Genomic DNA, 12728 nt, shown 5'->3' on the forward strand with positions numbered 1-12728 from the left:
TGGAAGAAACGTCTCGGCACCGGGAACGTGGTGCAGCATTGCTGAGCGAGTGTGCTAGCTGGCTGGACCAAGGTGATGCTGTTTCCGGCACGAGAATGTCCCACTCTCCAAAGCTGCCTCACAGCTGTCCAGGAACCCTCGTCCCCACCCAGCCACTCTCCACTGCCCCACAGAGAAATAGCACCACGTGTTGCCCGTTCCAGGAATGAGGCCACCACCAGTGTGTGTAGTGCCACGGCGCTTCTTCCGAGCCAGCATGCAGAGAAAGGAGCCCCACTTCCCACAAGCCTGAGTCAGCAATTCCCGAAAACCCCCTGTGGGAGAAACGGGAAGTTCTTAGGCAGAACTGAATGAAAGCAGGACGGGGAGTTCCAGGCCACAGGATGCAGAGAGAATGATCTAGAAAGTTAGGGAGGGCAGCTGCAACGCAGTGTTGACGCCTACTGCTTGCCCAAACCTGTCCCAAGCGAGGCACCGACATCTAAATCTAGGGCTGGTGAGGCGCTCGACAGGCACATAGCCCCGACCCGAGTTCGACACCGCAGCTGGCCCCCCCGCCCCCGCGCACACCACCACTGGCTGGGAATCCCCCCAAAGCGAAGCTAAATCCAGCATGACACAGGCCAGGGAAAGCGTCTTTTCGCTTTCTTACACAATTTTATTAGCTTTACCCATGATGCTTGTAATTTCATTATAAACTTAAAAAACGAGAAACACGGTCAGGGTTCGAAGAGGCTTAGGGTGTCAGCTCCGTTTCGAGAGGCCTCGCAGGGCGGAGACAAGGGCTTCTTCCCGGGTCGGAGTCCTGGCGCCTAGCCGGCCTCTGCCGCCTCTCCGCCTTCTCCACACTCAAACCGGACGAAGTCCACGACAGACACCCCCTGGGGCTGCACGTACTGCCCCAGCGTGATGGACGGGTCCAGCAGGTACGGCTGGGACAGCATCCTGGTTTCCGAGTCGCCGCCGGGCACGTCGTCCAGGGAGCCCACGGAGAGGGGGGCCATGCCCACCACGTGCTGCCCCAGGCGGCGGCCGATGTCCTCCAGGTTGGCTTTCGGCTCGGCCGCCTCGCAGACCACCAGGGCCCCGTATTTCCCCAGCAGCGGGCTGTGGGGGGCGGGGCCCTGCACTGCGCCGTGGACGTAGGCGCCGACGTGGAGCCCGGCGGGCACGCTCACCCAGGCCGCGCGCTTCAGCGTCATGTTCTCCCCCAGTTTCCCTGGAAGAAAAGAGCAAATCCATAGACACAGGCTTCCAGGGTCCGACACCAGCAGCGGTGCCTGGCACGTAGGGCGGTGAGTGTGGGGGAAGCCCCCCGCACCGACACAGCGGCACAGCGGCAGGTGAAGATACGGGACCCTACACTCGTCACTCGCAGCTTAAAAAGTCGGGCAGGGGCAGGAGCGATAGCACAGCGGGGAGGGCGTTTGCCTTGCACACGGCCGACCCAGGTTCGATCCCCGGCATCCCAGAGGGTCCCCTGAGCACCGCCAGGAGTAATTCCTGAGTGCAGAGCCAGGAAAAACCCCTGTGCATCGCCGGGTGTGACCCAAAAAGCAAAAAATAATAAATATATATAAATAAAAAAGTCAGGCAGGGGGTGACGGGACACGGACATGTCCCTTATGGAACATCAACGAGATGCCAGGTACTTGAAAAGTGAAAATGCAGCTGACCCAGATTCAATTCCTGGCACCCCACATGGTCCCCTGAGCCCCACCAGGAGTGATCTGAGCACAGAGCCAGGAGGAACCCTAAGCACAACCGGGTGTGGCCCAAAAACAAAAACAGGTGACCTTTCTTTTTTTTGGGGGAGGGGGCAGTGCTGGAACGATAGTACAGTGGTTAGGGCTCCTGCCGTGCATGTGGCCAACCTGGGTCTGGGTTCGCTCCCTTACACCCCCTATATTCCCCCAGGCACCGCCAGGAGCAGGTCCTGGGTACGAAGCCAGAAGTAACCCCTGAGCATGTCCGGGTGTGGCCCCATCCCAGAGAAAAAATTAAAAATAAAAAAATACAGACATGCGGGTTACAATGCTTGCCTTGCATGCATCCACATGGGTTCAATCCCCATCAACCCAAAATAATTATCCCCCAAACATAACTAGGTGTGGCAAAAAATAAATAAATAAACAAAAGAGTAAAATGCATAGACATAAACACAGATGATCTCACTCTGCCTCTTACCAACCATGTGACTTTAGCAAATCATAGCAAATTCCACATACTAATACGGGGGGCAGGAGGGGGCTTTCCAGCAGTGATGGGGGGGCCCCGGGCTACTACAGCAATACTGTGGTGGATGGGGGCATTCAGAACCAGGGATGGAAGCTGGGGTCCCGCATATACTTGGCATCCCGGTCCTTTGAACCATCTCCCTGGCCCTCCACTTATTAACTGATCAAGTCTTCGTTCTATAACGTGTAGATACTGACACTTGAAATAACCGGAAAGCAGGATTACTGAATAAGTAATGTATGTAAAAGCACTTCTGACACAAAAGCACAGTTGGCACTGAGCAGGCTCTCAAACGCTGCCCATTATCGGGACAATTAAACCAAGGCTTGAGAACCCAAGTACCCCACCCAAGGATATAGAGATGACACCGGGCAGATCTGAAACTGAAACTCAGATCTGGACCAGGATGACATGCCATGCACATGGCTGACCTGGGCTCCAGCCCCGGCGCCCCACAGGGTTCCCCAGTGCACCAGGAGTGACCCCTGGGCACAGAGCCAGGAATAAGGCCTGAGCACCACCAGGTATGGCCCCAAGATGAACAAAACCCCTCTACCCCCCAGCCCTGCCAAACCCTCAAACAAGACTTTAAAAAATGTGTGTTCTCCCCACACTAAACCACCATCCCTCCCAAATTCCACCAGAACTGACAATCCTGGGAGACAATTCCTTATCATCCATTCTATCACGAAAAACCCACGTCTAAGAAAACCCCAGAAAATCCCAAACTCTGTGCCATCCAAGAGTTTTAACTTCCTCTCATAAAAAAAAAAAAAATCCAAAGAGCAGAGGCCAGAGAGAGGACAGTAGGAAGGGCACTTGCCTTGCATGCAGCAGCAAACCCAGGTTTGATCCCTGGCACCCCGTATGGTCCCCCGGGCACTTCCTGAACAGAACCAGCAGGCTGTTTGGGATGTGGCCCCAAACAAACAAAAAAAAAAAAGAGAGAACATATTCACCTTCGAGAGCCAGCTCTCTCCCCGGTTCTCACAGGAAGACACTCTCCCCTCACACAATTCCAAATACGGTGCCAGAGCAACAGTACAGCAGGCAGGGCACTCGTGTCGCACACAGCCCACCGGGGTTCAATCCCCGACATCCCCTATGGTCCCCTGAGCACCACGGGGAATGATTCCTGAGCCAGGAGAAACCCCTGAGCAAGACTGGGTGTGGCCAAAACCAATAATAACTACGAATAAGCCACAAAATAAGAAGCATATAAACAAAAGGCGTAGAGGGGTGTGAGTGTAAACCCTTCCATTGGCAACAATAATAACTAACTCATGAAAAGGCACCCAGAAACCAAAATAAATTTGGGGGGGGGTCGAGAGGGTGGGATTTGGGGCAACACAATGCTCCTCAGAGCTACTCCAGGCTCAAGTGGGGGCTGATTTTGTTCGGGAGCTACAATGAACAGTGCTCAGGGCTTACTCCTGGCTCTGAACTCAGGGGTCACTCCTGGAAGAGCTCATGGGACCCCATGGGGTGATGGGGATGGAAACTGGGTGGGCTACCCGTCTGCTGTACTATCTCTGGCCCCTTTACTGGGAATCGAACTAGGGTCGGCCACACACCAGGCCCTGTGCTTCAGCCCTGTACTAGCTCCTCGCGATCCCCTCGAGAATCTCCCCCCCCACACACAAGAAATCTTAACTCAGCCCTTAACACCTACGAATGAGTTAATTCCCAGAAACCGACAAGGCTGAAACGCCCAGTTCTTCCAGAGTTCCTTAATGAATCCCATACACAGCTGTCTGCCTTGCGTCTGATTCATGACTCACTGAAACATCATACCCATAAGATAATCTGATAAAGATAAACTCGTGCCTGGTCTGGAAAGGGCAGTAAAATCCCAGCAAGTCCATTTCGTCTCTTTACTAAGGATGCGTAGGAAGAGGCAGAACCCCACTCGTGTGACCCAAACCATGTCGGACCCAGGTATGCTTCCCACGGGCAATGGGTTCTGAAAGGAGGAACCTGCACAAATTCAGAATCTAGATTTTTTTTGGTTACTGTTGTTTTGTTTTGTTTTGTTTTGGGGGGCAACACCCAGCAGTGCTCAGGGTTCACCCCTAGCTCTGTGCTCAGGCATCACTCCTAACAGGGCTGAGGGACCTTACTGGCGGTTAGGGATTGAACCCAGGTCAGCCTTGTGCAAGCGCCCTTCCCGCTATACTCTCCCTCCAGCCAGGATCTAAAATTTTAAAACAAGAGGGCAGATCATATTCCTAAAAAGCCTCCTAAATTTTTTAGAGTCCCCTTATTAAAAGAGAGAGCATATAAGGATGGGATGTGACAGAAACAGGATGTCAAGAAGTATGCATGCAAGATAAGCACCTTAACCCCTGAAAAAAAATTCCCTCTCTCTGCCCTGAGAAAAATGTTCATGTTATAAAAAGGTAAATTATTGAGGCTGGGGTGATAGCACAATGGGGAGGGCATTTGCCTTGCACGCGGCTGACCCAGGTTTGATTCCCAGCATCCCATATGGTCCCCTGAGCACCGCCAGGAGTAATTCCTGAGTGCAGAGCCAGGAGTAACCCCTGTGCATCGCTGGGTGTGACCCAAATAAAAAAAAAAAATTTAAAAAAAGGTAAATTATTTCTGCTATGAGATTTCAAGCCTAAATTCATAGGAAGAAATGACATGGGGCCAAAGCAACAGTCCAGTGGGGAGGCGCTGCCTTGTACACGGCTGACCTGGCTTGGTCCCCAGCATCCCGTACGTTCCCCTGAGCACCTCCAGGAGAAATTCTGAGTGCAAAGCCAGGAGTCAGCCCTGTGCACCGCCGGGCGTGGCCCCAAGAATAACAAAACAAAAAGATAAAATTCTCAGTACACCATGCCTCATCTTCTCTCCAAAGTAACAATTAGCGCTCAGAGAGGCGCTGACAGAGGGTGGGCTTTCCAGGACACCCACTATCCCCCTAATGCCCCAAACACTCAACACCCCCATCACGTTCCCATCATCCAGCCTTTGGAGGCTCAGGAGCTTGTACTTCTTTTTTTTTATTTTTAGACCCATGGTCCCCTGAATCCCGTCAGGAGAGATCCCGAGAGCAGGGCCAGGAGGCAAGTGGCTAAGATGGTGGCCGGTGGCATCTCTGGTGTAAGCGCCACACCCTGCCCCAGAGTGTCCACGTGCCTCCATCAGGGCCCCTCTGCCTGGGGACTCTTGATCCAGATTAGGGGAAAGCGAAGAGACAAGGAGATGCAGCTGTTCTGTTTCCAGTCTCACCTCCCTTGGGAAAACACTTACCAATGGCTAAGGTCAGCTGGTCCTTAAGGGATCCTTCTCGCCCCGGCCCAGCGGGGAGTTCGGAGAGCTCCGAGGAATTCAAGAAGCCCTAAATACAGAGACAACAAACAGGAACCCATCTGCGCGAGTCAAGTGTTCAGGGACAAGGTAAGAATGACCTTGTCATAAAGTACAAAAAATACATAAAATACATAAGACATCACTGTATCATGTATCACTGTCATCCTGTTGCTCATCCATTTGCTTGAGCGGGCACTAGTAACGTCTCCACTGTGAGACTTATTGCTACTGTTTTTGGCATATCCACTACGCCACGGGTAGCTTGCCGGGCTCTGCCATGCGGGCAAGATACTCTCGGTAGCTTGCTGGGCTCTCCGAGAGGGGCGGAGGAATCACACCCGGGTCGGCTGCGTGCAAGGCAAACGCCCTACCCACTGTGCTATCACTCCAGCTCCACATAATACATAAAATACAAAAAATACCAAAAAAGGGGGCTGGAGCGATAGCACAGCGGGTAGGGCGTTTGCCTTGCACGTGGCCGACCCAGGTTCGATTCCCAGCATCCCATATAGTCCCCTGAGCACGGCCAGGGGTAATTCCTGAGTGCAGAGCCAGGAGTAACCCCTCAGCATCGCCGGGTGTGACCCAAAAAGCAAAAAAAAAAAATAAACAAAATAAACGATATTATTCATTATTCTCAGATATCACTGTATCACTCTCATCCCGTTGTTCATCAATTTACTTGCGCAGGTGCCAGTAATGTCTCCATTCGTCCCAGCCCTGAGATTTTAGCAGCCTCTTCTTACTCGTCTTTCCAATTATTGGAGGCTCTTTTCAGAGTCAGGGGAATGAGACCTGTTATTGTTATTGTACACCACGGGGAGCTTGCCAAGGCTCTTCTGTGACTCTTAAATATACCTAGGTTATAATAATCTAATGATAACCTGTTTATAAAATTAGAATCCAAGAATTAATGTTGGTACAAAATGAACCACTAAATATAAAGGAAGAACAGAAATCTCATGCTTGGTTTGGTATTTTTCCTTTATCCTATACCCAGTGGTGCTCAAGGGCCACGCCTGGCAGTGCCCAGGGGACCATGTGTGGTGCCAGAATTCAGATCAGGGTCATGTCCAAGGTCACACTCAAGGCAAGTGCCTTAACTTTTGTACTGTCTCCCTGGGCCCCCTTTGTCTTCTTCAATGCTTGCTTTAAATAGAAATAAGACAAAATAAAAGTGCCTGCCGTGCAAGCCTGAAGCCGTGGGTTGGATCCCCGATGCCAGCCAAATGCCCCACATGCTACCCCAGCATTCTGCTGTCTGGGGCCCCCGAGCACACTCATGGGAACACAACTGTGTGCCAGCCCCAAGCCAGATGTGCAGCCCCCAGTTATCCCAACAACAGAACAAAAAAGAGGAGGGGGAAACTGATACGCCATATGGAGCAAAATATTAACAAACGGAACTGGAACAATAGTACAGGCACTTGCCTTGCACACAGCTGGCCCAGGTTCAACCCTTGACACCCCACATGGCCCACCACGCCTGAGCACCACCAGGCATGGCTCAAAAAATAAACAAAAGAGTTAAAAGGAGGGGCTGGAGAGATAGCACAGCGGGGAGGGCGTTTGCCTTGCACACGGTGGACCCAGGTTCGATTCCCAGCATCCCATAGGGTCCCCTGAGCACCGCCAGGAGTAATTCCTGAGAGCAGAGCCAGGAGCAACCCTTGTGCATCGCCAGGTGACTCAAAAAGAAAAAAAAAAGAGTTAAAAGGAAATTTAAATAAAGACCAAAAGGGAAAGTAACACACATAAAGCTAAAAGAAATGAAGGCCCTTGATAATGAGAAAAGGCACAGAGAGTGAACGGCTCACACCAACTGGCCAAGGGCTCACACTGGCAGACCAAGATTGGACTTCCCCATTCAAGTGGCAATGCAATTCTAAAAGGTAATCTCCACAGAGTGTTCAGATGAATGATGACATTAATAACACTTATGAGATCTCAAGAGAAGCATCATGAAGAGCATTAGGGTGGCGCTAAACACACACATGCAGATGTGACGTAGGAGTTTCATCTCTGCTTTGACCATAAAGATGAATCAAAAGCAGAGGAATAAATTTCTTCCAATAAATTTCTTCCAATTCTTGACAGGACCAAGAATATGCTTATTGGGGCTAGAGCAATAGCACGGCAGGTAGGGCGTTTGCCTTGCACACAGCCAACCTGGGTTCAATTCCCAGAATCCCACAGGGTCCCCGAGCACCACCGGAGTAATTCCTGAGTGCATGAGCCAGGAGTAACCTTGTACATCGCTGGGTGTGACCCAAAAAGAAAAAAAAAAAAAGGAATATATTTATTCTCTGGGGGGGAGGAGACAGCTCAGCAGGTAAGGTGTTTGCCTTGCATGCGTCTGACTAGTTCGATGCCCTGAATCCCATATGGTCCCCCAAGCTCCGCCAGGAGTGATTCCTGAGTGAAGAGCCAGGAGTCAGCCCTGAGCATCGCCGGGTGTGACCCAAAAAGCCAAAAAGAAAAAAAAAAAAAAAAAACGTGTATCCTAACTAAAAAGCCTTTCCTCAGGCTGTTCTAGATTACCGAATTTCAAACCAAAACCAAAACAAAAGGACTGGGGCCAAAGAATTGAGGGGTCAGACAGACAATAGTGTGGGTAGGGTGCTTACCGAGCATGCAGTGACCCGGGTACAATCCCCAGCTCTATATAACCCCGAGTAAGTGTGACCCCTGAGTGCACAGCCAGGATCAAACCCTGAGCAATGCCATGGATGGTTCTAACACCAAATTAAACCGAACAAGAACTATTACAGGAGTTACGGCACTGGCCTTACACACAGTCAATCCTTGTTCAAGTGTTGGCACCACATATGGTTCCCTCAGCACCCCTGAGAGAGAGCCTTGAGCACGAAGCCAGGAGCAAGCGCTAAGCACTGCCAGGTATAGAACAAAAACTTTAAAAAATAAATAAATAAATAAACAGATTTCTAACTTCAGTACTACCTGAACTGATAACTCATTCGTTTCTTCATCCATTTAACACAGTACGGAGCCCCCGTGGCTGAGCTCAGCTCTTTCAGAGACACAGAATAAAAATACAAACTCTCTGGGGCTGGAGAGATAGCACAGCGGGTAGGGCGTTTGCCTTGCACGCGGCCGACCCGGGTTCAAATCCCAGCATCCCATATGGTCCCCTGAGCACGGCCAGGGGTAATTCCTGAGTGCAGAGCCAGGAGTAACCACTGTGCATCGCCAGGTGTGACCCAAAAAGCAAAAAAAAAAAAAAATACAAACTCTCTGCCTCTGAACTCACATTCTCTTGAGGATGACAGGCAATACATAAATAAAAGAAAATGCGACAGATATGCATTATAACCACAAAAAGAAATTAATGACGGGAAACAAGGGACGAGAGCACAGGAGGAAGGCTGCTCCCCTAAAGGGGTGACAGTGAGGCAGACGCCCCAAACAAGGAACTGAGATAGGATGATGCATGAAAAGAGACAAGCAAAGGTCACCCCACTAAGAAATAAACAACAACAACAACAACCAAACACTCACTTTCCGGTATGTGGAGAGTTGATCCTTTAGGCTCTGACAATACAACATGGTTCCGAGGGCTACTTGCTGCACCAACTGCTGAAACTTTTCGTTCCTGGAAACAAAATCTGTCTCACAGTTTACCTGGAGAATCAAACAGATGTTGCCGTATAAGCTACCTCCTGCTGCTTCCGAAAGCGACTCCAGGGGATACACCAGTAAACCACGTAACCGGGAAGCACGACGGTTAATAAGACATACTGACATACTGACAAACAAGACATACGCTCCAGAAGACAGACAGCGGGGCTGGAGCGACAGCACAGCGGGGAGGGCATCTGCCTTGCACGCGGCTGACCCGGGTTCGATTCCCAGCATCCCATAGGGTCCCCCGAGCACCGCCAGGAGTGATTCCTGAGTGCATGAGCCAGGTAAACCCCTGTGCATCGCTGGGTGTGACCCAAAAAGCAAAATAATAATAATAATAATAATAAACCAAAGAAGACAAATAGCCTAGAATCCCCCACCCTTGGGCCACGGTCAGCGGTGCTCAGAGGTCACTCCTGAGTCAGGAGTGCCCAGGATTAATGGTAGCTTGACCACATGCAAGCCAAGCGTCACACCCCTGTACTGTTCCCGCAGCCCAGCAGCTGGGACTCTGACCACTCACTTCCACTAGCACGGCCGCGTTTCCGTCCTGCAGCAGCCCGATCAGCCCTTCCTTCGTCTTCCTCCCGCTGAGCTTGGCGGCCTTACTCCAGCCCTCCTTCTGCGCCTGCTGGTGGAGCCAGCTCTCTGCCTAGAGCCAGAAGAAAAGGAGTTGACGACACAGTCAAAGAATTCCGAACCAAAGCGGGGCGGGGGAGCCTTAAAGTACAGTCAGGTTCCGTGGTTTATTCTGCTGGCCCTCAATTCTAAAATTGAAATGAAAGGGGCTGGGGAAAGTTCAAGCAGGAGAATACACGTTTACTTTTTTAATTTTTTTTTTTTATTTTTTGCTTTTTGAGTCACACCTGGCAATGCACAGGGGTCACTCCTGGCTCTGCACTCAGAAATTACTCCTGGCAGTGCTCAGGGGGACCCTATGGGATGCTGGGAATCGAACCCGGGTCGGCCGCATGCAATGCAAACGCCCTACCTGCTGTGCTAGTAGCCCAGCAGGTATTCTCGGGGGCTCCAGCCCCCGAGAATACATGTTTAGAATGCATGAGGCCCTGAGACAAAATACTCGGAACCAGAAGGCCCCTGTGACCGCTATTAAAAATCAAGTTAGAGGGGCTAGAGCGATAACACAGCGGGGAGGGCGTTTGCCTTGCACGAGGACAACCCAGGTTCAATTCCCAGCATCCCATATGGTCCCCTGAGCACTACCAGGAGTAATTCCTGAGTGCAGAGCCAGGAGTAACCCCTGTGCATTGCTGAGTGTGACCGAAAAAGCAAATTAGAGGTCAGAGAGCTAGTACAACCAGTAGGATGCTTGCCGTGCCTGCAGCCAACCCAAGTTCAATCCCCCGTACTCCATACAGTCCCCCGAGCACTGCCAGGAGTGATCTCTGAACGCAGAGCAGAAGTAAGCCCTGAACATCACCAGTGTGGCCCAAAAGCCAAAATAATAATAATTTTTAAATAAAATGAAATTGGGGAACCAGATAGTGTAGGGATTAATGCACTTTCTTCATATATGGCTGACCTGTCTGATCCCCTGCAACAGATGGTACCCCACGGAGCACTCCAAACACAGAGCTGGAAACACCCCCAGAGGTGATTACTTGTCAGAGGTGGCCAAAAAAGTTAAATGAAATTGTATCAATAAAATGAAAGGAAATCAAGCCACAGAATTAGTCCAGAGGTGACTGCCAGACCCCATGGCCTCCTGAGATGGGGAGAGACCCAAGCATCTCAGGGGGTGTCCCCAGCAGGGAGCTGTAATGCTCCCAGCACCGCTTTCTCAGGTCCTCACACTGAGCCTCTGACCAACCCAAGTGGCAAGGATTAATGGGGGTGACCCCTGAACCAATTCTGGGAGCCATCTACTCCCCTCAAAGAAAGAAATCAAGGATATGCTCAGCAGCCGAGGATCTGTCCTGCATATGCAAGATCCTGGATTCAATCCCTCTCGGTTATCAAGAAAAGTGAAGTAATGGCTCATTTACTGGCAGGCCACCCCTAAACGCCAGGTACCAGGCACCTGGGCACTAGCCTCTGTGCTTTGTTTAATCTTGAGGACAAGGATGCGGGGATGAGGGGCAGACACTAATGTTTTGTTTTGTTTATGTTGCGGTCACCCCCTGTGGTGCTCAGGGCTTGGTCCAGGTTCTGTGCCCAGGAAATCCTGGTTCTGTGCTCAGGTGGTGTTTGGGGAACCGTATGTGACGGCGGGGATTGAACACAGGTCCGATGTGTGCAAGGCAAGCGCCCTGCCTGGTGGACCACTCAGAGTATTGGAGCTTCTTATTTGCTTATTGTAAAAACAGGAATAACACAACATTGAAGGATGAACGAAGGTCTCTAAGATCACGGGATTGGCATGAGAGCACCACGATCTGAGTCTTGATCGGGTGACTTCAAATTTCACAAGCCCGGGGCTGGAGTGATAGTATAGCACAGCGGGGAGGGCATTTGCCTTGCACTCGGCCGACCCGAGTTCGACTCCCAGCATCACATCTGGTCCCCCATGCACCGCCAGGAGTAATTCCTGAGTGCATGAGCCAGCAGTAACCCCTGTGCATCGCCGGGTGTTGTCACAACCCCCACCTCCCACCCCCACCCCCCAAAAAAGAGAAAAAAACATTCACAAGCCCTGCAGCAACTTAACAGAGCAGCAAGCAGCCTTGCCAGGCATGAGGATTCTTAAAGCTCGGATCGGGTCCCGGTGGGGCTGGAGCGATAGCACAGCGGGGAGGGCGTTTGCCTGCACGCGGCCGACCCGAGTTCGATCCCCAGCATCCCATATGGTTCCCCCCCCCCCCCCAGCAGCGCCAGGAGTAATTCCTGAGTGCATGAGCCAGGAGTAACCCTTGTGCATCACCGGGTGTGACCCAAAAAGCAAAAACAAAAAAGAGTTCAAGGCGAGTGCGTTCAGGTCAGAAAGCCTCTGCCCTGTGGAAGGGTGAGCTGGGGGGGTCCCGCCCGGCCCCGCGGCCACACCTGCTGGAGATCCCCGCCGCACGTCTCCAGCGCCTTCTTGCAGTTCACAAACGAGTAGCCCGTCTTCCGGCGCAGCGCCACGAGCAGCTCCTTGCTGGAGGCGGCGGCGGACAGGCGGCGCGCGGCGGGAACCGCGCTCCCCGGCGGCGGGGGCCACTGCGGCCGCGGGGACCCGGCCCCGCAGCTCCCGGGCCGCGCCATCAGGCAGTAGCGGAGCGGCCGCAGCAGGGACATCCTGGTGGCCGCCATGCCCGGCTACCGAGACGCGCGCCTAGAGGGGCCCAGCGGGCTACGGCGCGGCGGAGGGGCCAAACCGTGCCACCAGCACGTGCGCCGTAGGGACAGCGCCACCTGCTGACTGGAGGGGCGCTTTGCGGCACTGACTTGGCCTCCGGGGAGGACAGTGCAGGGCAGCCCCACCCGCATCCCGAGATCATAGATCACGGTGGAAACTTGGGAGATCGAGTTGCCATAAAATAAGAATGCAAGACGTGCGGCACTTTGCTTCTTTATTTCCAATGCGCTTG

General features: G+C 52.2%; 1 protein-coding gene across 1 annotated transcript; it reads right to left on the minus strand.

The window, feature by feature from the left end:
• Positions 1 to 637: 637 nt before the first annotated feature.
• Positions 638 to 12465, minus strand: TSFM (Ts translation elongation factor, mitochondrial). Its single transcript, XM_004601956.2, has 5 exons — positions 12202 to 12465; positions 9725 to 9853; positions 9076 to 9198; positions 5497 to 5584; positions 638 to 1219 (listed from the first exon to the last, which is right to left on the minus strand). Exons 1-5 carry the CDS (start codon positions 12448 to 12450, stop codon positions 813 to 815), a joined length of 996 nt encoding a protein of 331 aa, XP_004602013.2. The 5' UTR covers positions 12451 to 12465; the 3' UTR covers positions 638 to 812.
• Positions 12466 to 12728: the final 263 nt, after the last annotated feature.

This window comes from Sorex araneus, chromosome 2 (genome assembly GCF_027595985.1).
Source record: "Sorex araneus isolate mSorAra2 chromosome 2, mSorAra2.pri, whole genome shotgun sequence".
In the NCBI taxonomy this organism is placed as follows: Eukaryota; Metazoa; Chordata; class Mammalia; order Eulipotyphla; family Soricidae; genus Sorex; species Sorex araneus.